This window comes from Fistularia commersonii, chromosome 3 (assembly GCF_037954325.1).
Source record: "Fistularia commersonii isolate RoL2024-O1a breed Wild chromosome 3, RoL_Fcom_v1.0, whole genome shotgun sequence".
Classification (NCBI taxonomy): Eukaryota; Metazoa; Chordata; class Actinopteri; order Syngnathiformes; family Fistulariidae; genus Fistularia; species Fistularia commersonii.
The window spans coordinates 26,615,392-26,642,917 of record NC_141286.1 but is presented as its reverse complement, the minus strand read 5'-3'; the positions used below and the strand labels follow the sequence as shown (position 1 = coordinate 26,642,917).

Genomic DNA, 27,526 nt, shown 5'->3' with positions numbered 1-27,526 from the left:
ATCATTTAATTAGTTAAAAAATACGGAAGTGTACTGGAAGGCACCACAATTCAAACAATTTCGCAAACACTTCCGCAAACATGGTGTGACGTCAGCAGTAGTGCTGCATATTTAGGAGAGAATAAACGACAGCCAAACTTTGAGTCTTTTGCCTCTTGAGATCCGGAATAGCTCGGCGACTCGGCGGTTCCGGTGAGTTTGCGCAGTCGCGGCGCTGAAAGCAAAAAACAACCGCGCTTCCTGGTTGTTGGGGCTCCTGTGACCGCGGAGACGATGGCCGTCCGGACCCGAACCCGGACTTTGCTTTTCGCCGTCATCTGCTGTTCCTGGACCGGGGCGGCAGCGGCGGATTCACCCCCGAACATCATCATCATGCTCATGGACGACGTGAGTGGCTCTTCCCCCGCTAGAGAGGAACTTGAAACACAACCTCCCAGCTCCAGGAAGTTGTGTTTGAATCAGGTCTGGCCGTTTCTGTCTGCAGATGGGCTGGGGGGACCTGGGGGTCCTGGGCCAGCCCTCCAAAGAGACCCCCAACCTGGACGCCATGGCGGCGCAGGGCATGCTGCTCACCAACTTCTACACCGCCAACCCACTCTGCTCCCCATGTCAGTAAGCCAACCCCAGTGTCCCGTCCGGGGCTGACCTCCGACCCCTGCCCGGGCCCTTCCTTCTGTCGTCATAACGGCCGAACCGGCTGCTCTCCATGTATCCAGGGGGTCCCAGCAGGAGGTCATGTGACCTGCTGCCATGTTGATAAGCATGTTGTCCTTATGTCCTGCTGTCACAGCCAGAGCCGCCCTGCTGACCGGGAGGCTGCCGGTGCGAAACGGCTTCTACACCACCAACGGCCACGCCAGGAACGGTAACGCCGCTCCGCCGCGATCTGACAACGGCCCCGGGGGGGCAAACGGGGAAACTGCTGCTCAGCGACTGTCGACCTTTTCCCAGCGTACACGCCTCAGGAGATCGTGGGAGGGATCCCCGCCGACGAGATCCTGCTGCCGCAGATGCTGCAGAAGAAGGGCTACGTCAGCAAGCTGGTCGGCAAGTGGTGAGGTTCTTCTCCTTAGCCCTGGGGAGGTGAGGCCGTTCTCCTCCGTGATGACGTGGGAAGTGTTTTGTTGTGATTTATTTGTAAAGTGATCGGGGCCTGTGATTGGCCGTTCAGCTGCACAAACTCAAGCAGATCTCGGTCTTCAACCCTCCCGGAAAAAGGGCTGGTTATTTATTTGTATCCTATTCTATATCTCTGTCAGGATGATGCAAAACTACCCATCTTATGTCTACAGATGAGATGAGATGAGATGAAATGAGAGATGAGAACAACTTTATTAATCCTGAAGGAAATTGTTGTGCCAGAGTTTCAAGTACAAAAACATAACAGTAATAGATAAAGTAGAAAGAAGGAAGAATAAGAAATATAATGAAAAGATCCTGGAGGTGAAGTTCAGTTTGGGGCCAGAAAACCAAGAAAGAGTCATTTTACATCACATTTTTATGCTTGAATGAATCGATTCCATTAAGATGAACAACTTTACACCCACAAAATCCCCTCCAGACTCCAAAAATCGCAAACAATGCGTTTCTGTTCAGCAGGCGGAAGGTTCTCTCAGAGGCTCACGAGGCCCCTGGTGGCCACTGCGCAAATTGCATGTGTGATTTAAGCGTAATCAATAGATGATTATTTGAGATGCTGAAAGAAAACCTGCTTCAGATCGTAATCCAAACTCGGGCTCAGTCTGAATCCAATCATGGAAAAAAGGGAAATGCAGCGGAACCTGGACTCTGAGCTTGAATCCGTCCCATAAGTGAGCTAGTAGCTCAGTTAGCTCGTTTATCAAATTTATCAGTTTTGTTAAGTGTTCTAAATAACAAGAATGTACTTTATCAATAACAAATAATGTATAAAAACATAACAATAGATGGCGAAACTGTGAGTGCCTACCTACAAGATGGGATGAAGATGGTGGAAGAGATTGGTGGAGTTTTTCATTTGGTTCTCTATCATTGACTGAACTTCCTGGCTCCACCCTTAATGCTACAATGCTATGCTAATGGTAACTTTGAACTCCATGTATGGACGGAGTGAAGCCGCTCCTCTTTCTAAAACCATCAAACCGTCCCCGACCGGCTATGAACGCCTCGTCCGTCCACGTTCCCGCCGTCCGCCGCACCCAATCCCCGCAAACATTTCCCGCCTTCTCCTGCCTCCGTATCTCACCCACAACAACTTCCCAACGATTCCACCACACACACACCTCGCTCGGGGTTTTCCATGATGTTCTATGGGCTCGCTCGCGGCTGTAGCGCGACCCACTATCTTTAAACAGGTCGTCATGGACAGAGGCGTCCACGTGGCCGTCAGAGGCTCGCCTCGCCAACGCTAACTCAGATCACAAAGATAAACAACCACCGAGCCACGGCGCGGAGCTCAGAGAACCCCTCAGCCGATTCCCTCGGAAGTCGAATGCGCGTCCATTCCAGGCGGCTCAGTCACCGCTTTCGACTTGACAACCTGTGATGAACCTGTCCCGACAGGCACCTGGGCCACCGGCCGAAGTACCTCCCCCTGCAGCACGGCTTCCACGAGTGGTTCGGGGCACCAAACTGCCACTTCGGGCCCTACAACAGCAGCAGCAGGCCCAACATCCCCGTCTACAACAACTCTGAGATGGTCGGCAGGTGAGCCACCGGTCCTGACGGCTCAGAGGAGCCGTGTGTCTGACCTCACACACACACACACACACACACACACACACACACACACACAAAACCGGTCCATCTCGGTACCAGCTGTGCTCCTGTTTTCCATTTTACGCCCATTTGTTTTCTCTCAAACAGCCATATGTGTATTCAGGGTCACTGGAAGCGGCAGACGCTCGTGTTTTTCCGCTTAGCCATGAATTTAATCAGTGCAGCGTGCCTGGTGCGTGGACACACACACACACACACACACACGCACACACACACACACACACACATACACACACACACACACACACACACACGTGTGTATCCAAACAGAACGCCACACGGCCCTCCTGAGATGACAGGTTGCGTTCGCTTTGCGCGCCAACACCTGGAGGAAGTGAAGCGTGTGAGATAGGCTGCTGCTTCTCCACGCCCTCTGCATCTTCTCAGCATCTCCTCTGCATCCTCTCATCTTCTCCTCAGGATGTTGGAAGGAGTGGGTGTTAGGGTGGGCATCAGTCTGACCCTCATGAGTGGTTCAGGTCCTCCTGCCAAGGTTCTCCCTGTGGGTTCTCTGCATGTTCTCCTGCCTGGGTTCTTCTCTATATGTGTTCTCTCCTGACAAGGTTCTCTCAATGTTCTCCTACATAGTTTCTGACCAAGTTCCTCTTGATGTGTGTTCTCTCCATGTTACCCTGCCCAGCCTCTTTCCATGTTCTCTAACCTGTTTCCTCTCCATGTTCTCCTGCCTGGGTTCTCCAGGCTCTCCACCCCCCCGCCCACATCCAAAAGGCAGCAGGTTCATTGAGGACTGAATTGTCTCCCTAAGTGTGAATGAGAAGGCGGATGGTTTGATTGACAGCTGTCTTGTCCAGGTTAAGCCCCGCCTCTGATCCTTGTGACGGCTGTGATAGGCTCCGCCCACTGTGTGCGGGAGAAGCGATGCAGATAAACAATCTTCTCACTCCTTCATGTCACCTGACTGCTTCTCCAGGTTCTATGAGGAGTTTAAGATCGACAGAACGACAGGAGAGTCCAACCTGACGCAGATCTACCTTCAGGTGAGTAGATGTGTCCTTCGGCGTGGGAGCCGCCATCTTTGTTTTGGGCAGCAGTGACTGACCTGAAGCTCCGCCCCCAGGAGGGCCTGGACTTCATCTCCAGGCAGGTCCGGGCCCGGCAGCCGTTCTTCCTGTACTGGGCGCCGGACGCCACCCACGCCCCCGTCTACGCCTCCAGAGGTTTCCTGGGGCGGAGCCAGCGAGGCCGGTAGGTGTGCGGCGGGGGGGCGGAGCCTGTCGGCGCCTGACCTTCTGTCCGATCACAGCTACGGAGACGCGGTGATGGAGCTGGACGACGCCGTGGGGCGGATCCTGGCGAGGCTGCGGGCGCTGGCCGTCCACAACAACACCTTCGTCTTCTTCACCTCCGACAACGGAGCCGCCCTCATGTCCGGCCCCCACCAGGGTGAGACGCCGCCGCTCCGCCTCCTCACGCCGCCATCTGATTGGTCCCTGACCTTCTGCTCCCCCTTTCCTCCTCCTCAGGTGGCAGCAACGGGCCCTTCCTCTGCGGGAAGGAGACCACCTTCGAGGGCGGCATGAGGGAGCCCGCCATCGCCTGGTGGCCCGGACACATCATCGAGGGGACGGTGAGGCTCTCACTGGTCATGCAGACCTCCACCTTCTCCACCTCCATCTCCTCTACCTTCTCCACCTCCATCTTCTCCATGACCTCCACCTTGTAATTCATGCTGAGTGTTAATGAATCATTGATTGGCTAATCCTCTATTCAAGTGGGGGGGGGGTTTGGCCCTCTATGTGACCCTCACCCACACACACACACATAACCACACACACACACACACACACACACACACACACACACACAACCACACACACACACACACACACACACACACACACACACACACACACACAAAGTCTTGAGTCCACCGACTCATAAATCACCGGTTAAAATTTGGATGTTTCTTAACACATTTTTTTTTATATATTTTTAGCCAGAATGAGCCCCCCCCTCCTCACACACACACACACACACACACACACACACACACTGGCCCCCCTCCCACCCAGGCCTTCATGCTCTAAGCCTGTGCGTTCTGCAAATGACTTTTAATTGTATTAGGGGCAGCTGTGACACGGGGCTGCGATGCGGAGGGATTTAGCGGGGGATCGAGCGGAGGCCGGGCCCCCGGCCCCCCCACCCCGGCCCCCCCGCGGCCCCCGCGGCCCCCGGCCCGTCTCCGGGGGTGTGCTGGGGTCTGATAGCGCGGCGGAGCGGCGAGGGAGCCGGGGATTGGGAGCGTCTTAAGCAGCTAATCTGTTTGTGTGTTTGCTGAGGTCGGATTGAGCTGTAATGAGGACGCAGTATCTGAATACGCCAGGCGCTCGGGATAAAGGAGCGGGGGGGCGAGGAAGATGTGAAGGAGGGGGTGCAGGGGGGTGTGAGGGGGGTGTTGGGGGGGCAGGGGGGCGGTAAAGGGGTGGTTAAGACGCCGGCGCCGCCAGGAGGATGGAACCACCCCTCCACCCCCTGCACCTGTGACACATCAGAACGGTCCGGCCTATTTCTGCGTGCACGGAGCTTGGCGGCGACCTCACATGCCTCCGCAGACGTGCACGCTCTCTGCACGTGGAGGACCCCCCCACCCCCACCCCCCCGCCCACACACACACACATCCAGACCCCCCACTCGTGAAGCCTTCAGTTGGAGATCAGTGCAGGAAAAGCACAGATTTACTCCACTTCCTTTTTTGCAGCTTAGAAACGTCAGCATGGGAAAACCTGAGAGGGGGCAGGAGAAGCTTTGCATTGCCCCTGGGGGGGGCAGGAGGATGGGGGGCAGGGGGGGCTTTTTGTGGTGCTTTATCAGGCATGCAGGTGACCAGCATCAGCACTAACAGGGGGGGCAACTGTAGGTGGAGGCAACAAGGAGGGCAAATAAAAGAAAGAGAAAAAGAGAAGGAAGAGTCTGGATGGAGAAGAGACGGAGCCAATGAAGAGCTCAGCCAGGGAGTGTGTGTGTGTGTGTGTGTGTGTGTATGTGTGTGTGTGTGTGTGTGTGTGTATGTGGCTGGATGGAAACAGAAGAGTGAGGAGGAGTAAATCTGGTTAGCACGTGCACGTGCACGCACCTCCAGATCGGAGGAATGTGTTGCTCCGTCCGTTCCGAGGATGCAGGAGAAGGGAATTCATTTCAGTGTGTGTGTGTGTGTGTGTGTGTGTGTGTGTGTGTGTGTGTGTGTGTGTGTGTGTGTGGCGCAGCTGCAGAGTCCTGATAGCACTATCTGATGCCGCACCCCCGCCTGCCCCCCCCAGGAGAGAATGGAAGGGAAGATCAAGGATGACAGGGAAAAAATGGCACTTTATCTGAAAATAGTTCAAAGTTTATAAATAAAATAAAGCTTTTCTCGGGGACTGGGAGGCCGAGATAAAGCGCCGGCTCGCCTCCCTGCCCGGCCCCGTCCTCCCCGGCTCGGCTCCTCCTCGCCGCCTTCGCTCTCCCCCCTTTTTATTTCCGTTCCCCCCCTCAAAAAAAAAAAAAAAAAAAGCTAATTTAGAGCGAGAGGCATTTCAGGGTCTTTATCCAGAAAACCTGCGAGCAGAGATTAGACCGAGTGCAGAAATGCAGCTCCTCTCCACGTGCACACACACACACACACACACACACGCACACACACACACTGTCACCATGCTCGCTGTCATGGAGGCTCGGCACCGGGTCGAGATCCTTGGGTCTCGTCCGGTCAGGTGACCAATCGGGGCTCACGCTCTGCTGTCGCCGTGGCAACGCAGGACGTCTCAGGCGTCCCCCGAGGAGGTTCGGGTGGAAGGTCGGGGTCCCGTCAGGTCTCCTGTAGGTGCCGCACCTCCGGAACGTTCCCCGATGGAGATGATGTCACTCCTCAGACCTTCTCCCTGCTCCTGGTCTCCAGGTGAGCTTCCAGCTGGCCAGCGTCATGGACCTGTTCAGCACCAGCCTGGGTCTGGCCGGGATCCCCCCCCCCGACGACCGCTTCCTGGACGGCCTGGACCTGACGCCGCTGCTGCTGAACCGGACCCGGCCGCCCGTCAGCAGGTGAGCCCGGCCTCCGGCCCACCAGACCTGAACCCGGACCCGGATTTGAGCCCCCGACTGTCCCGGCAGGCCCATCTTCTTCTACCGGGGGAACCAGCTGATGGCGGTCCGTCTCGGCCCCTTCAAGGCCCACTACTGGACCTGGAGCAACTCCATGGACGAGTTTGAGCAGGTCGGGCCCACACACACACACACACACACACACACACACACTCGGTGAAGAAGGTGCTCATCAGTTGACTGCTGTGAACATCAGTGCCTAATGAATATTAATGAAGGCCCCCCAAATTAATGAGCTCCAGTCGTCCATCATCTCGCCGACGTGTCTGCGCCGCCCCCCCCCTCGCCGCCGCTTACGTCTTCTTCGCCGCCATGGCAATCAGTCACAATCTGATGGTGAAGACACACACCCCCCCGCCCCGCCCGTCCTGAACCCCCTCCTGCCCCCCGTTTGTTTTCTGCCCCATCGCCCGCTTAAACGGCCCCGTCCTTCAGGGCCGCCGATCGATGGCGGCTCCTTTATCTCCTGCCGTGAGCCCGAGTGGAACCGCACCGATGATGGCGGCTGATTGCCCACGGGCCGCCGGTCGATCGCACGTGCACAAGCGCACGTGGTGCACCTGTGCATGCATGAGTGGCCATGAAGTGTGTGCGACTCTGCGTCGTGAAGTGTGTGTGACTCTGTGTCGAGAAGTGTTTGACACTGTCGCGAAGTGTGTGTGACTCCAAGTAGTGAAGTGTGTGTGACGACGTGTCGCGAAGAGTGTGTGACACTGTGTCGCGAAGTGTGTGTGTGACTGTGTGTGAAGTGTGTGTGACTCCATGATGCCTTCATGATGAAGTGACGGGCTGCTGCAGAGACCTGGTCCAGACCTCCTCCATCTCCATCCATCCCAGAACCTTGGACAAGGTTGGTGTGAGCTGTGAGGAAAACAAGCAGGGCAGATGTTGGTCTTCTGGGGGGGCAGAGATGGGAACCCCCCCCCCACACACACACACTCAGCCAGGAGGAAAATGAGAAATTTCACGGTCCAATGGCGGCCCGGCGCCCTCTGGGGGCGGAGTTAATGCTCCAGAGCACAGCTGGACCCAGAACGCCGTCGCTATGGATTGCTGAGTAATCCAGGGGATCAGGGGGTCACGGGGGTCACGGGGGTCCCCCAGGATTCTCACACAGATTAGATGCAGGATCTTGCCTCGCTTCTGGAGCTGTTCTTTCTCCTGGACTTCAACACGTTACATATGCCGGCGGCGGCGGCGGCGTGGTGCTGCCCAGGAGGAGGGGCAGGAGAGTAAGACTCCGCCTACAACTGGTTTTCCTGAGTCTGTAAAATCAATGATACACTCCTTGTTGGTCCTCAGGGAGCAGAGCCTGGACCTGCTGAGGACCTGCTCCTCCATAGGTCCTCACGGGAACCAAGAAGAGGACAGGCTTCAAGCGTCATGGCAACAAGGAGGCCGATCAATATATCCATACGTGTGCTTTTCTGCTGGTCCTCCATGTTCTCCGTGTTCTCCACGTTCCTCCAGCATCAGCTGACTGGAGACTCTAAGCTCGTCCACGGGAGGGACTGAGAAGCCGAACGTTCGGGTGTTTCTGTGATTGACGGCCGACCCGTCCGGATTAAGCTCCGCCCCCCGGCCAGAAGCCGTACCAATTGGCTCCGCCCCCTCACCGTGCCCAGATAAAGAGCGCCTGAGTGTTTTGGGTTCAGGCGGACTCTCCTCCGGATCTCCAAGTTGTTCTGGAAGGTTCTGCAAAGTGGTGACGCGGAGCGACGCTGGTTCTGCACGTGGATCCCGGCCAGGCGTCTTCAGGGGTGTCTTCTGTCTCTGCAGGGCGTGAACTTCTGCCCGGGGCAGGAGGTGCAGGGGGTCACCACCCACGAGCAGACCGAGCACGCCATGCAGCCGCTCATCTTCCATCTGGGACGAGACCCTGGGGAGAAGTTCCCCCTCAGGTCAGTGCAGAGGAGGTGGAGGAGATGGAGGGATGGAGGGATGGAGGGATGGAGGGATGGAGGAGGTGGAGGAGGTGGAGGGATGGAGGGATGGAGGAGGTGGAGGAGATGGAGGGATGGATCAATGCTGGATCGATCTTCTGGAGCGCAGTGTGTCCGATTCCACCCTGGTCTTTGTGACTGTAAACAGCTCCTTAAAGATCGCTATCTGCGATCCGTGCTGGCGGCGTCACCTGACCTGCGTGATGTCAGAGCTCCGCCCCCAAACACCACCTCCCCCCAACACCCCTTCTGATTGGCTGATAAAACATTCATGTTGTTTCTCAATGACTCCTCACTCGGAGGAGGAAAACGAGACAAAGATACAATCAGTCTGCAGACATGGGTGTGAGCGCAGGGCACACACACACACACACACACACACACACACACACACACACACACACACACACACACACACACACACACACACACACACACACACAGGCTTCTCCTCCATCACCTGGTTCTTCCTTCAAACTTCTATTAAAACTGAGCATCTCCACCTCTCTCCCTCTGGCTAAACCCCCCAGCTGGACCATCATCAATCTCTGCCTGGACCTAAAGAGCCACTTAAGATGATGTAAAGCCCGTCTGCACACATGCCTTCACTGCTGTCACACAAACACACACACACACACACTCATACACACTCACTGTCACACACATGTAAACAGTAATGGCTAACCGGCTCGCTGTAGCACGTGCGAACCTTGAGGTCACTTCCTGTTTCCCGGGGCGGGGCTGGCGGTCTTCCTGTCTGGGGTTGTAGGCAGCAGGTCCACCTCCACCTCCACCTCCACCCAATCACCAGTCCTGGGTGAGATGCTCCACTTCCACAGTGGGTGGAGAAGCTGGTGGCAAGAAGGGGGGGCAGATGCAGTTGATTGTCTCCTCAATTCTCCCACCGTCTGCCACCCACTGCTTGTGTGTGTGTGTGTGTGTGTGTGTTCCAGAAATAGTGTTATGAATCAGTAATCAGTGCGGTGACACACCTGAGCAGTGCCCCCCCACCCCCGACCCCCCAGGGGTGCCATAAATTATAAATCAAAAGCCCTGATTTGCATACAGGCTGCTTATTATTCCAGATCCTTCCTCCACCGGTGGGCGGAGGTTTGCTGCTGGTGATAATGAGCCCTGCTGACGCCGCCGCCGCTGTTTGTTTGCGCCGCCGCCGTAAACAAATGACAAGGTTGGAGGGGGGCGGGGAGGGAGGGGGTGCAGAACCGTGGAGGTGGAGGGTGGAGAGGGTGGAGAGTGGGGTTCAGGAGGAGGTGGAGGTGCATTAGCAGCCAGTAATTGTGCAGGGGAGGGGGAAGGGAAGGAGCAGCTGCCGGCTGATGGAGGAAACCTCACTGCCCTGTGGGAGATCCGGGGGGGCGGAGGAGTGTGTGTGTGGAGGAGTGTGTGTGTGTGTGTGTGTGAGCCGGACAGGGCCCGGGGTTATTACTCTAATTGACACTTCACCTCGCACACATGCACATGGTCCCCGGGGGCCAATCAGAGAGCCCGGCTCGCGGCGTGGACAGGATGGGGGGCGGGTACAGGTGCTACGGGGGGGGGGGGGGTATCTACCCGTGTTACACACACACACACACACACACACACGCATGCACACACAGCCCATTAACCCTACAGGTCCTACTGAGGGCGTTCCTTTGAAGCCCCAGTGTCTCACACACACACACACACACACACACACACACTGGACACTGGATGTGCTCCTGCTCAGAGGTGCAGCTGCAGTAGTAATTGAGTGGTGGGGGGGGTCACAGCCTTCCTGATTGATTGATTAATTGATTGATTGATTGATTGTGTGCAGTGTTCTGAGCCAGGAGTACCAGGCCGCCCTGAGCAGCATCTCCGCCGTGGTGAAGATCCACCAGGAGTCGCTTCTGCCCGCCGCCCCGCAGCTCAACATGTGCGACGCCGCCGTCATGGTGAGATTCCCCTTTCGCTTCCCTGGAGGAACATCTCGCTCAGCTCCGAGGGCGGCGGGGCCTCCGGGTCCGAGCCTCCGGTCCGAGCCTCCGAACCCCCTCGGACCGGCGGCCACCGGAATCGATCCGGTACCCGTCGATCACCCCGAGAGAGCGGAGAACCTTAGTTCTCCGTCCGTGGGTCCGGAACCCCCGCCCGCACCTGAACGCATCGCCGCTCAGAGGGAGAAGTCACCGATCGATCCGATCCGAGTCTTCCGGGTTATTGAGCGATAGGAGGGGACGCTGTTCGTCTGCGGCGCAACGCTGCCCCCCTGTGGCCGAGCGGCGCAGAGGCGGCTGGGGTTCTGAACGCTTCAGAAAGACGTCATCTGTAACGGTCTTAATGTACCGAAACTTCCGGACGAGAAGCCGGGACTTTTTTCACGTAAACAAAGATGCGGCTAATATTTGGACTTTTTTGGGTGGGGGAGCTAACGAGCTTCACGCCGCTAAAACGTTTATCCTCGTCACATCGGAGCGATGAAATGAGCGGGAAACTCTTGAGTCCGTTCAACTCCGACACCGAAGAAAACGACTTTAACGGTTTTAGTGCAGGAGGAAGCCGAGATGGACATCGGCTAGCGGCTTATACTGAGGCGCGCCCTATAGTCCGGAAATTACCGTAGCTGAAAGATACTGACAATAGTTTTTTTAGAAAATGTACAAATAAATACATAATATTTACAGTCATTAATATTTAATATTTAATTCGCTGTATTAAATCTTTGAACTAATTTATTTATAAATTTTGTATTTATATGTCTAAAATATTTGAATGGATTTATACAGATATAAAACATCCCAGTGGATTTATAGAGAACATCTAAATTAATTTTAATATAACGTTTAAAGCTTATTCATTGAATTTATTTATGACTTTAAATGATATATATATGTATGTTTTTATATATATGTAAATCAATATAAATATAATTCATTTCAGTAACGTATGAGTATTACATTTACATGTATTTGTATATTTTCTAAAGGAATTTATAAATAATTAAGACTTTCATATTTTTATATGTGTATATATATATATATATATATATATATACTGAAATATAAACACTTGAAAGGATTTATGATTAATTGTTGCAATTAAATATTATGATTAACATTTAATTGCATAAATACAGTATATAATATTTAAATGTACATTTATATAAAACGCTTAAATATATATATATGTCACATTTTTATTAATGTATATAATTTTAATGGATATGTAAAAAAACATTCAAATGTATGTATATGTAATGTTTAAATGTACTCATATATACAGTATCTATATATAAAGAACTTAAAGTAATGTATCTAGAGCAGTCAAGTGTATAAAATTTATTTATTTCACTTTAAAAGAATCTATGTATCATATATATATATAATATTTACTATATCCAATATTCACACAAAGAAATGGTAGCGATGCCATTGAAGTCCCGTTCAGACTCCAGATCTGCTTGTCTCTGCTGCTCCAGAGGAGTTGGACCCGCAGGTCCTGGTCCTCAGCGTATCTCCTCAGCGTATCTCCTCAGCGTATCTCCTCAGCGTATCTCCTCAGCGTATCTCCTCAGCGTATCTCCCTCTCTTGCAGAACTGGGCCCCAGCTGGATGCGAGAAGCTGGGAAAGTGCCTTCAGGTGCCGCCGTCGGAGCCCTGGAAGTGCGACTGGCCTCACTGACGGGGTCGCAGGTCAGACCCCCCTGAACCCCCTGGACCCCCTGGACCCCCTGGACCCCCTGGACCCCCTGGACCCCCGCAGGAGAAGCCTTTCCAGACTCCATCAGCGACGAAGTGTCTGTGGGCTGTGACTCCTGGTCCGGAGCCTCCGCTGGCGGGGAGAAGCTCCTCCGTGGACCAGAGGGTCGCCGCCGTCCAGGAGGTGGAACCAAGCGTCCGCCATCTTGGTGGCGCCCCGTTCCTTCGGACTCGGGGTTCCGCTTGTGAAAGGGTGAAATAAACGTGCGACTCGGACATCTGGACTCCAGGCAGCTTCATGTCTTCATGCTTCACTCACTCAGCCTCCGTCACAAGGGGGCGGGGCTTCACCAGGATGGTCGGCCTTCAAACATCTCACACACACACACACACACACACACACTTCACCCTCTCATCCACACGGCTGGACCACGTAGGTCTCCGCCGAACCTCATGGAGTGTGGGAGGAACCTGGAGAACCCTGAGGAGCCTCTGCACAGAAAGGCCTCCTGAGGTGGTTATGGTTCCTCCTGTCCAGAAGAAGGTGGACCTCCTCGAGGCACCTCAGGAGTCCTGAACATCTGAGTTTCAACTCCGGTTGAGGTGTGTTTCGAGCGCCGAAGGTCTGATGGACGGCTGAGCGTTGGGTCTTCTGAGGATCTCCATCGCCAGAATCCAAACTGGTGTGTGTCGCACCGAGGTGGGTGCCGCTCGATATCTGTGCTTCCAGAAGATCGGCGCGAGATGTTCTCAAGTATCTCCGTTCTCGGAGCTGTGACTGAGAGACAGGAGGTCAGATGATCTTCTGACATCACCCGGTCCGTCCCGGTGAGACTCGGCTTCTGCCAGCTGATGGCTCTCATCTGTTTAGCAGAAACCGTGCATCAAACATCTAGATCTTCTGGTTGGAGACACTCGGCCTGAGAAGAAGCCCCGCCTCCTCCTCCTCGTCACTTCCTGCCAGCTGAAGGAAGCGTCTCCGAGGAGGAAACAGACGTTTCTCTTCTGCAAACTGCGGCGGACCATCGGAGGAGCGTCCATGGAGGTTGACGTGGGCTTCTTCAGGACCAGGATGGGGGCTCTGAAGGTGGCCCAGATGGTGAGGCTCCTCCCCTTCGGGGCCCAAAGGGGAAGCTTCACTTCCCTGGAAGGTTCTAGAAGGTTTGCTGGCCGACGCCGAGGAGGAGGAGGAGGAGGAGGTCCTCAGCTCAGCCGAAGCAGAAGTGTTGCGTTCAGGGTCGGTGGAGGATCTTGCAGCAGCTGATGGACGCTGATGTTCCCCCTGCAGGTGTTGCTCTCCACGGCCTTCGTGTGCTTCTCCGTGGCCTCCATGACCACGCACCAGGTGGCCGCCGTCACGGAGCTCCTGGTCACGTCGCCGCTGCTGCTGCTCCGCCTCTTCCAGCTCCACAAGAAGCTGACCTTCTTCTTCTGGCCCCTCGTCGTAGGTGACGCCTCCGTCGGGTTCTCCTCCTCCCCACGGACGAAGCTCCTCACAGGTTCTCCCGTCCCTCCCCAGGATCTCTTCCACTCGGCGGTCTCCTCGATGTTCTTCATGGCCCTGAGCGTGGTGGCCGTCTCCACCTCCAAGGCCCCGGCGGCGCTGCTGGGAGGGGTGAGGACCTCCAGCCTTCTCCACCAGATACCAGAGCCCAGGTGGAGGTGGAGGTCTACTGACCCCACCTGGACCCAGATGATGGAGCTCCTGCTCCCAGAACCCCCTCAGACCATCTGAGCCCAGACTTGAACCACGCCCCCCCCCCTCCCCCCCGTGCGTGGAAACGTGCACGATCCTTAACCCACGCACACGCACGCCCAGGCAGGTTGTCCGCCGTGAAGCTCCTCAGATGTCCTCACGCCGCTCTTCTCCCGCAGGTGTTCGGGTTCGCGTACGTCGTGCTGCAGTGCGCGCACATGCACGCGCTGTGCACAAACATCACGCTCAACCGGGCGCGGGAGGCTCGAGCGTGAACCGGAAGGACGCGGCGGCTCTCATCTCAATAAAAAAAAACAACTAAACTCTACTCAGCGCCTTTCTGGTTGACTGGGGGAGGGGGGGGGGCGTGGGGTCCTGGGGGGGGGCGTGGCCCCGTGGGGGGGCGTGGGGTCCGGAGGGGGGCGTGGGGTCCGGAGGGGGGCGTGGGGTCCACATCTGGAGCCAGCAGATGTTGCTCTGCTTCCTCACTGTCATTGTTTCCGTTTCCACACGGAGAAGCTCCACACCTCCTCCTCTTCTCCTTCTTCTCCTTCTTCTTCTCCTTCTTCTTCTCGTCCTCCTCCTCGGACCCGCTACCCGCGTCTGGTCTCCGTTCCGATGGGGGACGTGGAGTCTTCCGGTCGTCCGGGGCGCGGCGGCCTGCTGGCGGCGCTGCCCGGCCGCGGGTTCTTGTCCTCCCGCCGGGGAACGCTGCTCATCGCCGAGGCGGTAAGGGGGACGGACGCCACGCCGCGCCGCGCCCACGCCGCGTGGACCGCGACCGTGCGCGTGGACGTTGCCGAGATGTTTGTCATTCCTGCGTGTCCGTCACACGGTCGTCATTATCTCGCTCCGTGGCGCCCCCTGGCGGCGGGGCAACTTTCGTTTAACGGATGCCCTCCATCACGAGTGGCGTGGGCGCGTCACGGCTCTTCCCGCTTTGCTTCCGTGTCATGTGACTTTCGGCCGAGGTCGTGCGGAGCGTGCGGGACCGAGGATGTGGAAGCGCGGGTTTCCGGTGCGCCGCGCCAGAACCGGAGGCCACTTCCGGTTGGAGCGTCCGAGCGAACGCAGTACTTCCAAATACTCGGGAGAAGTAATACTGCAGTATTCTTGTCGTATTCCTCTTTTTTACTTCCTCTCTTGATTTGAAGTCGTTTTCTTTTACATACATTATTTTTGGCCGTTTGTATTTTCTTCTGCACTGACTTTTTTTAATTCCAGACATCATTTTGGAATGTATTTGTGCAAAATAACATTATTTATTTTTTAAATTACATTTTTTGGATTTTTTCCCCCGTTTTTCTGCAATTTTATGTATTGCAGTTCTAAAAATGAAATGAATTATATGTCAGTTTACTTCTTTATTTTACATATAAAATATATTCAATATTATTATTATGTGATAATTGATATTTTATATACATATATATATATATATGTTAATGTCATCTGTTTTCCATATATTTGGTTTTTTTTTTCCCCTATTTTAGATATAAATGGTATAATTGGAGCTTCTTTTCCATATTGTCGCGTTTTAGGCAGGAAAAACACCTGGTTGATGGTAAAGTATATAATAAGCATTAGTTGTTGTTGGCCACAGCCTCGCCACACAAGCCTGCAATACCTCTGTTCTCCCAATTCCAGGTAAAAAAACAGAATTCCTTGCACCCACAAAATTCCCAGCATCCCCAAAATCACACAGAAAACAAGCATCAACATAAACTTTAACCCCTGAAACCATAAACCACATTTCTGACTCACTACACTATTTATCTATATTTTTTGTACAAGCATAAATTTGACATTTACTGTTTCCAAGTCATATTTATGTCAATACAGTGATTTATTTCACAGTTTGTTGTTATTCTTCATTCTAGAGTTGTAGTTCCACAGTTAGAGTTGTAGTTCCCAGGCGTCTGTTTCAAGGTTGTAGTTCTAAAGTTGTAGTTCCACCATCTTGTGTGTCTCCAGGTGTGTCTGGCACTTATGAACCAGGTCTTTCATCACTAATGAAATGTGTGTGTGTGTGTGTGTGTGTGTGTGTGTGTTAGCTAACCTGCCCAACAGTCTTGACTTGACATTTCACAAGGTTGACCTTGAGGAGGAGGTGGACGATGCTGACGCTGTGTGACTCCGCCCCCAGGCTCTGTCCTTCCTGTCCTTCGTGTGCTTTGCGGCGTCCACGGCCGCCGCCTTCGTTACCGTCCCCCTGGTGGAGTTCCTGGCCGCCCTCTTCCTGCTGCTGGCCTACTCCACCAACTTCAACCAGCGCTTCACGGGCTTCTTCTGGCCGCTGATGGTGAGGAACATCTGCGGAGGAACAGGGAGCGGCTCGAACCAGAGCTTCCTCTGTGGGTTCTCTCCATGTTCTACCGTCTGAGTTGAGAGTTAAAGCGATGTGTGATGTGTGGCGCCATGTCTTCGTCATGCGATATTCCATTTTATCCAAAGCAACTTCCAAAAATTGCGATTCAATAACCGAAGATCCAAAGTACCAGTAGTCGTTATTCAGAAGTCACCCCTCTACCAGATAGCCATCTCAAAACCATATACATACATACATTCATTACTTTTCTTTTTTTTTGCGGGGGGTGATGGGGCGCTAAGTGCGATGAGTGGGGTAGTGCTTGGTTGGAGTCTGGCGGTTTTGAAAAATTTGATTGTTGCGGGGAAGAAGTAGGGAAGAAGAAGAAGAGGTCTCCTTCGTAGCCTCTCTGCATGACCGTCCACGACAAAACCCGCTCGTAGCTCTGCTTGCTAACTAGCAAAAATGAACGGGATTTAGCACGCTTACGTTAGCGTGGCAGCTAAGAGCCTGTCCGTACATTCTCACTTGCTTGAACTGGGATATTTAAAGTACACTAAGTTGGGGTGCAGAAAGTAAACTGGGGGCATAAAAAGTACACTTGGATATATAAAGTACACCAGGATAAAAAAAAGTAAACTGGGGTATATAATGTGAAATGGTGCTTATATAGTAAACTGGGGTATATAAAGTACACTGGCGTATATAAATTAAAATCGAGCATACAAAGTATACTGGGGTATATAAAATAACTTGGGTATATAATGTAAAATGGGGTATATGAAGTACACAAGGGTAAATAAGGTAAAAGTGGGTATAAAAAGTAAACTGGGGTACATAAAGTACACTGGGGTAAATGAAGGTAAACTGGGGTATAGAAACTAAACAAGGATAAAAAGTAAACAGGAGTATATGAAGTAAATTGGGGCATAAAAAGTACACCAGGGTAAATAAGGTAAAAGGGGGAATATAAAATACACTGGGGTAGATCAAGTACAGTTTGGTTCATGATGTAAAATGGGGTAAATATAGTATAATGGGATGTATACAGTATACTGGAGTATATTAAGTACACTGGGGTAAGTAAGGTAAATTGGGGTACATTAATTAAACTGGGATATATAAAGTACACTGGGGTATATAAATTATACTTGGGTATGTAAAGTACACTTGGGTGAATGAGGTCAACTGGGGAAAATAAGGCAAATTAGTGAATATAAAGTACAGGGGAATAGAGAATTAAAATGAGTTATAGAAAGTACACCAGATTATATAAGGTGAAAGTTTATATATAATAGTGAACTGGGGTAAAATAAGTAAACTTGGCTACATAAAGTAAACTTGGTTGTATAAAACACAACAGGATAAGAAAAAGGAAACTGGGGTATAAAAAGTACACCACGGTAAATTAGGGTGGGGTATACTGTATAAGGTACAGGGGGGTACATAAGGGAAATTGGATTATATAGGTAAATGTGGGTATATATTATATGCCTGGTTAATGAGGTAAACTGGGGTATATAAAGTACACTGGAGTAAATTAGGTAAACTGGAGGATATAAAGTACACTTGGGTATATAAAGCAAAATCGAATATATCAAGTTCACCAGGGTAAATAAGGTAAAACGACGTATATAAATTAATCTGGGGTATATGAAGTACACCCAGGTTATTTATAGTAATTTTGGGTATATAAAGTATAGAGGCTATATAATGTAAAATTGGGTATATAAAGTACACCAGGGTAAATAAGGTTAAAATGGGTATATGAATTAAACTAGTGTAAATGAAGTACACTGGGGTAAATGGGGTTAACTGGGGTTTATGAAGTTAACAGGGGTATATAAACTAAGCTGGGGTTTATAAATTACACCAGGGTAAATTACATCAAATAGGGTTTATAAAGTACACCAGGATAAATAACGTACACTGGGATATATAGGATACACCGGGGTAAATGAGGAAAATTGGGGTATTTAAATTAAACCAAGATAATTAGGTCATCTGGAGTATGTAAAGTAAACTGGGGTTTATAATGTAGAATAGGGAATATAAAGTTAATCAGAGTAATTAAATTGGCATATGTTACATAAACTGGGGAATATAAAGTACTCTGGGTTAACCTTGGAACACTAACGTCGGGTGATTTTTACCCACGATTGTTGTCATGTGATTTCCATTGTGTTGCCATTGTGTCTTCTGGGTCTTTGTGTAGCTTCAGGCTGCTCACTGATCTTATTAATTGAATGTTTGTTTCCCTCCCAACGGCCCAACTATAAATTGATGAAAACTGTATTTTATCCAGGATACTCTATTGGGTAAAATATACCCATCGTCAGTGATGGTGTCACTTATTTTAACGTTAGTGTTCTAGAGTTAAATAGGGTAAAAGGGGGTATCAAAAGTAAACTGGTGGGTTTAAAGTAAACTGGGGTATGGAAAGTACACTTGGGTATATAAAGTAAACTCGGGTATGTAATTTAAAATGTGGTATATGAAGTACAACAGGGTAAATAATGCAAAAGTTGGAGTATAAAGTAAACTGGAATATAAGATACACTAGAATAAAAGAAAAGAGTAAACTTGGGGATATAAAGTAAATTATAGTTTAAAAAGTAGACCAGGATAAATAAGGTAAAAAGGGGTATATACAGAACATTGGGGTATGTAGGGTACACTTGGACTATATAAAGTAATATAGGGTATAAAATGTAAAAATGGGTTACATATAGTATACCGGGGTATATGGTGTAAAATCGTGTATATAGAGTATTAAAGGATATATGAAGTACACTAGGGTATATAAGGGTATGTAAAGTAAACTTGGGTATATAATGCAAAATGGGGTATATGAAGCACACTGGGGTTTATAAGGTAATATGGAGTATATAATATAAAGTGGTGTATAGGATGCAAAATGGAGAATACAAAGTATACCAGGGTATATAAAGTACACCTTGGTAAATCAGGTAAATTGGGGTATATAAAGTAAAATGGGATATATAATGTAAAATGAGGTATATGAAGTAAAATCGGGTATATATATCATATACTAGGGTATATATAGTACACTGGGGGAAATGAGGTTAATTGGGGTATATGATGTAAAATGGGGTCTATGAAGTACACTGGGGTATATAAAGTAATATGGGGTATAAAATATAAAGTGGGGTTTATATAGTATACCAGGGTATATAAAGTACACTGGGGTAAATAAGGTAAATTGGGGTGTATAAAGTAAATTGGGAGATATAAAGAATTCCTGGGTATATAATGTAAACTTGGGTATACAAGACTGTCCAAGAAAATTTGAATATTGTGGTAAAGTTCTTTATCTTCTGTAATGCAATTTCAAATACTTTTTTATTCTGGTGTAGTTTATTTACCCCAGTTCACCTCATTTACCAAAGTGTACTTTATATACCCAAGATTACTATATATACCCCAGTGCACTTCATATATCCCAGTTTAATTTATATGTACCCTTTTACTTTGTTTACCCCAGTGTACTTTATACACTCCAGTTTACCTCATTCACCCCAGTGTATTTTATACATCCTGGTTTACTCTATTCACTCACTTTTACCTTATTTACCCCGGAGTACTTTATTTACTCCAGTTTACTGTATATACACTATTTTACATCATTTACCCAATTTTACATTATATACCCAAGTTAACATTATAGACCCCAGATTACTTGATATATCCCGGTTTACTTTATATGCCCCAATTTACCTGATTTTACTCCAGTGTACTTTATATACCCTGGTATACTATGTATACCCCATTTTTGCATCATTTACCCCATTTTACATTATATACCCCCTTTTACCTTATTTACCCTCATGCACTTTATATACCAGCTTTTAACTAATTTAACCCAATGGATTTTATGTACCTAATTTTACTTCATATACCCAAGTTCCCTTTATTTACCCACGTTTACCTCATTTACCCTGGTGTACTGTATATACCCAATTTTACATTAACAGGACTGTCTTAGAAAATTAGGATATTGTGATAAAGTTCTTTATCTTCTGTGATGCAATTAAAAAAGCAAAATGACTTTTTCATGATATTCTAATATTTTGAGATTGAGATATTTTGAGTTCTCTTAAAATGTAAGCCATAATCAGCAATATTAGAATAGTAAGAGGCTTGCAATATTTCAGTTGATTTGTAATGAATCCAGAATGTATGACGTTTTTGTTTTTGTAATTGCATTACAGAAGATAAAGAACTTTATCACAATATTCAAATTTTCTGAGACAGTCCTATAAAGAACACCAGGGTAAATAAGGTAAAAATGGGTAAAAAAAAAAAAAGTGGACTTGTATTTATAAAGTACACTGGGGTATATAAAGTAAAATAAAGTATAAAAATTACACTGGGGTAAATAAGGTAAAAGTGGGTACATAAGATAAACTTAGGTATAAAATGGAAAAATGGGGTATATATAGTACAATGGGGCATATCATGTAGAATGAGTAACATATAGTATACTGCGTTATATAAAGTACACTGGGGTAAATAAGGTAAATTAGGGTACATAAAGTAAGCTGGGGTATATGAGGCAAACTTGGGTATATAATGTAAAATGGGGTATATGAAGTACACTGGGGTTTATAAGGTGATATGGAGTATATAATATAAAATGCGGTATGCGATGCAAAATGGGGTATAGATAGTTTACCAGGGTATATAAAGCATACTGGGGTAAATCAGGTAAATTGGGTTGTATAAAGTAGACTGGGATATATAAAGTAATCTGGGGTATATAATGTTAACTTGGGTACATAATGTATAATTGGGTATATAATTCTAATTCTGGAGAGAAGGCTTCTCTGACCTTCTCTCCAAATTCTAATTATATTTCTAATTCTGCCTTTCTTTTATTATTTATTACTGTTATATTTTCTGTAACTCTGGCACTGCAATTTCCTTCGGGATTAATAAAGTTGTTCTTATTCTTATTCTTATTCTTATAAAGTACACCAGGGTAAATACGGTAAAAGCGGGTAAATAAAGTAAACCGGGGCGTATAAAGTACACAGGTATAAATAAAGTAAAAGGGAATAAATTAATTAAACTGGGATATATGAAGTGCTCTGGGGTATATATAGTAATCTTGGGTATATAAAGTACACCGTGCTAAACGTGGGGGTAAATGTTGGTGTATAAAGTGATCTGGGGTAAATCGGGGCAGGAGAGGCAGGAGGTAGAGCAACCGTTTTTGGACATGAACATTCCTGGTTTCATTCCTGGCTAAGATAAATGATTATTTTTATTATCATATGAAGTAAACTGGGGTGTATAGAGTAACCGGGGGTATATCAACTACACCAGGATAAAAAAGTAAAATAGGGTTTAAAAAGTAAATCATGCTTAATAATGTAAAAAGGGATATAAAAAGTACACCAGGGTCAATAAGGTAAAAGTGAGTATATATATTATATTGGTATATAAATTAAACTGGGGTATATAAAGTGCACCGGGGAAAATGAGGCACACTGGGGTAAATGAGGGAAATTAGGGTAAATAAGGTAAATGAGGGTATATAAAGTACAGGGAGTATATAATGTAAAATGGGATATATAAACTACACCGGGGTAAATAAGGTGAAAGTGTGTATATCAGTTAAACTAGTCCAGGGGTCGGAAACCCTTAACACCCAAAGAGCCATTTGGACCCGGTTTCCTTGAAAAGAAAACACTGGGAGCCGCAATTACTTTCTGACGTCTAAAATAGAGATACCACTGTATATATTGCTTTTTATTACCTTTACACGTTGTATAAACAAGTGTGTTGTGTGTTGCTTCTGAAATTCACAAAGTATTGCAGAGAAAATTAAATTTTATTTATGTGATGAACTCATTTTGAGCTTTGGGCTTTCAGAGCGTGTAGCGGAGCCTTGACCTGAATTTCAAAAATAAATCGGGAAAAAATCACAGTGTCAGTAAACAAAAAAAAAATATATTTACAAAATATCTTCATAAATATTTATTTTACCTGGTTTATGGGGCTTCTGCTCCTGAACTTCTGCGCACAGCATCTGCAAATCAGGACTTTACCGGCTGGCGGGTATACCGGCTTCCGCCAGTGCAGCGAAAAATAATAAATATAATTTTATTTTAAATTTCTAGATCACAATAATCCTCCAACTTTGAACTAAAAGTTAAAAAAAGGAATGAACACAAATGAAATACACTTCAATTAAATATTCATCATTTATTTTCCCAAGCCACTCGGAGCCGCGGGTTGCCGACCTCTGGTCTAGGGTATATGAAGTACAGTGGGGTATATGATGTAAAATGGGGTACATCTATATCATATAAAATAGGGTATATAATATGTATACATATATATGAAGTAAACTTGTGTTTAGCATATAAAATGTGGTTTATGAAGTACATGGGGGGAAATGAGGTAAACTGGGGTTTGTCATGTAAAATGTGGTACATAAAGTACGTAAGGTAAAAGAGGCAAGGTAAAGGTGAGGTCAAGTAAATAAGGTAAAAGTGGGTCTATCAAGTAACCCGGGGTAATAAGATCATCTGGGGTATATAAAGTCCTCTGCAGTTTTTAAAGTACACCGGGGTTAAAGAGGTAAACGGGGGCAGATAAAGTAAACTGGGTTATATAAAGCACACTAGGGTACAGAAGTAAACTGGTGTATCTAAAGTACACCGAGGTAAATGAGGTAAACTGAGGTAAACTGAGGTATATAAAGTAAACCAGGGTAATGAAGTAATCTGGGGTATATAAAGTTAACTGCGATATATAAAGTACACCGGGGTTAATGAGGCAAACTGGGGTATGTAAAGTGAACTGGGGTATATAAAGCATACTGTTGTAAATAAGGTAAACAGGGGTATAGAAAGTGCACCAGGGTAAATAAGGTAAAAGGGGGTATATAAATTAGATTTGGGTATATAAATTAAATTTGGGTATATGAACTATACTGGGACAAATAAGGAAATCTGGGGTAAATAAAGTACCCCGGGGTAGATACCCTGATCTGGTTGGCTGAAGGTCCTGGACAATCATATGCTGTGTTTCTCCTGAAGGACTTCATGAGATGCGTCACCGCCGCCATCATCTTCTTCATCGTCTCCATCATCACCGTGTCCAAATACGCGAGCGCCTCCTCCAAGGCGGCCGGGGTAACGTGGCCTCGCCGGGAACACGCCGTCCCTTCCCCTCCCGTCTCTGACCTCACTTCCTGTCCACAGGTGTTCGGCTTCATCGCCACCATCGCCTTCGCGCTGGACTTCTATCTCATCTTCAATGAGCTGGCCAACTTCCTGAAGGACGGCGCCGGCGCCGGCGCAGAACCCGCCGGCCAGCAGGGCCAAGGTCTGTGGTGTTTGGGCAGAAGACCGCCTTCCTGCAGAACCTCGCCGTCGGTTCTGCGGGCGCGAAGATGGGAACGTTCGTTCTCGTCCGACACACTTCCGCAGGATCCTCCGACCGCGGAGGTCCTCGTTGCAGAACCCCAGTATGCAAGCGGGCTCTGGGGTTCCTGCTCAGATCAGAGAACCTGAGGTCCACCAGGATGTGGAGAACTCACAAGTGGTTCCAGCACAGAGGCATCCCAGGGGTTCTTCTGGTTCTAAGCTGGTTTTCCACCAGGTTCTCGGCGTGGAGTCTCTGTGTTCTCGAACCTGAGTTCCTTCTGCCTGGGTTCTCCATGTGCTTCTCCACCTTCTCCGTCTTCCTTCCTTCAATGTATTCAATGTATCTGTCGTCGTGAATGGACGGATGATTGACAGGTCAAGCCCCGTCTCTCGTCCAATCACGTTCCAGATCATCAATGATTCTATCGGTTATCGATGAGCCGGATGTTTCTTCACCGATCCGTCTCCTCCACGATATCTGACCCTGGGTTTCCTCTTCCAGGTGAAGGTTCTGACTCGGACGCGGACTCGGACTCGGACTGAGCCCCCGGTCCGGCGTGTTCTGGGATCACGTGCAACAGAAGCTCTGGGTCACGGTGGTTCCCTCTGTGGTGGTGGAGGTTCCTCCGCTGAAGAACCTCACAAAAGAAAAAGGCCCCCGAGGTCACGGCCTTCACCCCGAGCCCCGCCCAACCAGGAAGTAAACAAAGCTGTGAACGAGTCCGGTGCCGGACCCCCCCACACCCACCCCGGACCATGTAGACCCACACACACACACACACACACACACACACACACACAGTATGCCTGCATCTTGACAACAAAATAAGAAACATGTGATGAAACCACTGTAATGACGCAGTAATAAGCGGGTCAGCTGCAGGTCGGCGGGTCACGACCTTCCATCTAAACACTGATATTTGTTGATTTTTCATTTCTACTGTTGGAATCTTCTCCTCCTTCCGACGGGCCGGAGCAGAACCCGAGCAGAACCCAAGAAGAACTCGAGCAGAACCCAGCGCCTGTTTGTCCTAAACATCTTCTCTCTGTGTGTTTTTTAAAGCCTTTTTTTCTAATTAAAAGTGTTTTATTCCTGACTTTGACTCCTCTGTCGCAGCAGCAGAGATAAACACCTGTAATAACACCGCTTTGCAGTTATTACACCTGTAATAACTGTGTAATAACACAGTTATTACAGGTAATAACCCCCACCTCAGCTGCCCTCCACAAGTTCTCTTCTTCTAGGTTCCAAACATCAGCTGAGGAACATGGAGGCCGACAGCCAAACAGGAAGTGACATCATCACTTGACCTTTGGTTCCTACTATGTTGCAAAATGCTGACACAGCTTGCATGACGTCACATCTGTGTGTGTGAGAGGCCAGCAGGTGGAGCTGTAGAGTGCACACACACACACACACACACACACACACACACACACACACACACACACACAAAGAAACACACATGGGCTTCTGATTAGTGGATATAATAGAAATACAATTTAAAAAAGAGGAGAATATTTGAAAAATATTTCCTTCATCCTCTGATTGAGCTTCAGACGGGGAATCGGACGGCGGGTCGGGGTAATAACACGGTAATAACACAGTAATAACACGGTAATAACACGGTAATAATGCAGAAACGAGTCAACCTTATAACAAACATGGCGTGAAAGTCGTGACAGTAATGCCCCCCCCCCTGAAATTACGTAGCTGTCAATCATCTGACCCCCCCCCCTGCGCCCAGAGAAGAGGAGGCGGGGCCTCCACGCCTAGGCACCATGTGACTTCCTGTCAGCTGATCAGCATCAAAGCTGTGACATCATCGCCACCGTCATGGCGGCTCAGGGTCCCCTGGAGAGGAGGGGAGGAGCTTCTCACGCCTGGGGGGGGCAGCTGAGACCTTCACCTTCCCAGGTTCCCCAGGAGGAGGTCTGGAGCTTTGGTCCCACAGAGACGGAAAGGTGGAGGTGAACGCGGGGGTGAAGACCCAGGTCCTCAGGGTGGAGTGAGGGTTCGCAGATGAGTGAAGATGAAGGAGAATGGAGGTTATTTAAGCAGTGAGCTTCAGAAGGACCTCCTGAAGCTCCACCTCCATCCAGATGTCTTTTCAGTTCTGACTTAAGGAGTTGAGGTGTTTAAGAAGACCCACGTGACTCCTTGCCTCGCCCAGGTGAGGGTTCCTTCAGGGGGCTTCACCTCCACCCCATTGGTCCAGGGGGTCCTGGAGGTCCAGGGGGTCCAGGGGGTCCAGGGGGTCTGGTGAAGACAGGTGAAGCTCCAGTCCTTGGAAGGTCGGCGAGGCCGGGGTTCAGGGTCGAGGGGGCGGAGCCTGTCCGTCATCGTGATGGTGGAATGTTGGAAGTGTGGAGGTGTGAGGTCCAAGATGTCCGCCGGAGGAAGACGGCGCCGCCGCTCACGCCAGGTCCGGCCGCACCTCCATCTCCCCGCGGGACGCCTTGCGTGCTCGCATGTACTCGCCGGCGGGCGCCGCCCTCTGGGCGCCGTTGCCAAGCCGCCACTTCCGCACAGCCAGGAAGGTGTTGAGGCCGTACGCGCCCGTGGCCAGGAAGCCGAAGACCTGCAGGTGAGAGCAGAGACAGGAAGTGAAGTCGGAGCGCCGGTCGGGAACGCCGCCGCCGCCGCCGCCGCCGGTTGCTCACCACTGCTGACACCTCGGCCACACCGCTGTGGTTGATGCAGACCAGCACCAGGGACGACAGGAAGAAGAAGAAGGCGCTCGCTCCCGTGTTCACCAGGTCCTGCAGGACACACACACACACACACACACACACACACACACACACGCACACACACACACACACACAGGGTGGAGTCAGAGCCTTCAAACCCACCAAGAAGAAGCTCCAGTGGAACACGGTCAGCGAAGAGTTAATCATGGAAGCCGACGCCCTGGAGAGTCATGTGATTGCGATCATCGGAGACACACACCGTCTCATGTGACACACCAGCCTCACACACACACACACACACACACACACACACACACACACACACACACACACACCAGACAGGTTTGACAGGACTAACAATGTTCTTGGTTCCTGTTCACACACTGCAAACAGTCCGACTCGTTCTTCTGCCTCACCCACCCTTCAGCGAAAACACACACACACACACAGACACACACACACACACACACACACTATCCTCCTGGAGAAGCTTGGGCACTTAGATGTCCTTATTTCATGGACCTTCTACAATGAATGGAATCTCCACAGCTTAGAGAAGCACAGTAGATAAAAGCACCTGCCAGCTCACATGCGCCCCCTTCAGGTGAGGCACAGAATTGTCTGCCTCGCCTCCGACTTTTCTCTGCAGTTTACAGCTTAATCACTCACCTCCATGGAGGACGTCCTCCAGGCTGCAGAAGGTCAAGGTGAACACAATAATAAATCTTTCTACCAACATCTGAAACAAAGAGCAGCACCACCCAGACCCATCTACCTGGGTTCTCTCCATGTTCTACCTGGGTTCTCTACATCCAATTCAAAGTAAGACCTCTTTGGCCGTTGGGCCCCAAGCCCCGCCCATTGCTGGTCACCATAGTAACAGTGGTTGGGCTCCAGCCATTGGCTGCGTGGAAACGTGTGGTGGTGGCGTGCACTCACAGTGAGGTTCC

The 27,526-nt window shown here is 49.5% G+C and overlaps 4 protein-coding genes across 6 annotated transcripts in view; 3 read left to right on the top strand and 1 right to left on the bottom strand.

Moving 5' to 3' along the window:
• Positions 1–139: 139 nt before the first annotated feature.
• galns (galactosamine (N-acetyl)-6-sulfatase) lies at positions 140–12,754 on the top strand. 2 transcript variants are annotated; one of them, XR_015105971.1, is made up of 14 exons: positions 140–387; positions 485–608; positions 791–865; positions 952–1,054; positions 2,542–2,685; positions 3,689–3,755; positions 3,836–3,963; positions 4,022–4,161; positions 4,242–4,345; positions 6,653–6,795; positions 6,865–6,967; positions 8,158–8,547; positions 8,635–8,756; positions 10,618–10,628. XR_015105971.1 is itself a non-coding variant. In XM_086144434.1 (14 exons), exons 1-14 carry the CDS (start codon positions 274–276, stop codon positions 12,459–12,461), a joined length of 1,572 nt encoding a protein of 523 aa, XP_086000560.1. In that variant the 5' UTR covers positions 140–273; the 3' UTR covers positions 12,462–12,754. The 2 variants fall into 2 exon arrangements, 1 of the variants encoding a protein (XP_086000560.1); XM_086144434.1 differs by lacking the exon at positions 8,158–8,547 and adding an exon at positions 12,375–12,754 and having other exon boundaries at positions 10,618–10,735.
• Positions 12,755–12,848: 94 nt separating this feature from the next.
• LOC147236020 (proteolipid protein 2-like) lies at positions 12,849–14,497 on the top strand. Of its 2 annotated transcripts, XM_086144437.1 has the most exons (5): positions 12,850–13,270; positions 13,353–13,577; positions 13,767–13,922; positions 13,998–14,093; positions 14,354–14,497. In XM_086144437.1, the coding sequence occupies exons 1-5, from the start codon at positions 13,223–13,225 to the stop codon at positions 14,447–14,449; spliced, it is 621 nt and encodes a 206-aa protein (XP_086000563.1). In that variant the 5' UTR covers positions 12,850–13,222; the 3' UTR covers positions 14,450–14,497. The 2 variants fall into 2 exon arrangements, with proteins under 2 accessions (XP_086000561.1, XP_086000563.1); XM_086144435.1 differs by lacking the exon at positions 14,354–14,497 and having other exon boundaries at positions 12,849–13,270; positions 13,998–14,335.
• Positions 14,498–14,684: 187 nt separating this feature from the next.
• On the top strand, positions 14,685–24,979 carry LOC147236019 (CKLF-like MARVEL transmembrane domain-containing protein 3). Its single transcript, XM_086144433.1, has 5 exons — positions 14,685–14,903; positions 16,321–16,476; positions 23,553–23,648; positions 23,718–23,841; positions 24,385–24,979. Exons 1-5 carry the CDS (start codon positions 14,793–14,795, stop codon positions 24,423–24,425), a joined length of 528 nt encoding a protein of 175 aa, XP_086000559.1. The 5' UTR covers positions 14,685–14,792; the 3' UTR covers positions 24,426–24,979.
• Positions 24,980–25,354: 375 nt separating this feature from the next.
• The window catches only part of cmtm4 (CKLF-like MARVEL transmembrane domain containing 4), a 6,507-nt gene continuing 4,335 nt past the window's right edge, over positions 25,355–27,526 (bottom strand). The window contains exons 2-4 of the mRNA XM_086144432.1: positions 27,516–27,526; positions 26,547–26,645; positions 25,355–26,464 (exon numbers count right to left, since the gene is read on the bottom strand). The exon at positions 27,516–27,526 is cut by the window's right edge and continues 166 nt beyond it. Of these exons, the coding sequence (XP_086000558.1) occupies positions 26,300–26,464; positions 26,547–26,645; positions 27,516–27,526 (275 nt within the window). The 3' untranslated portion in view covers positions 25,355–26,299. The remainder of the gene's footprint in view (positions 26,465–26,546; positions 26,646–27,515) is intronic.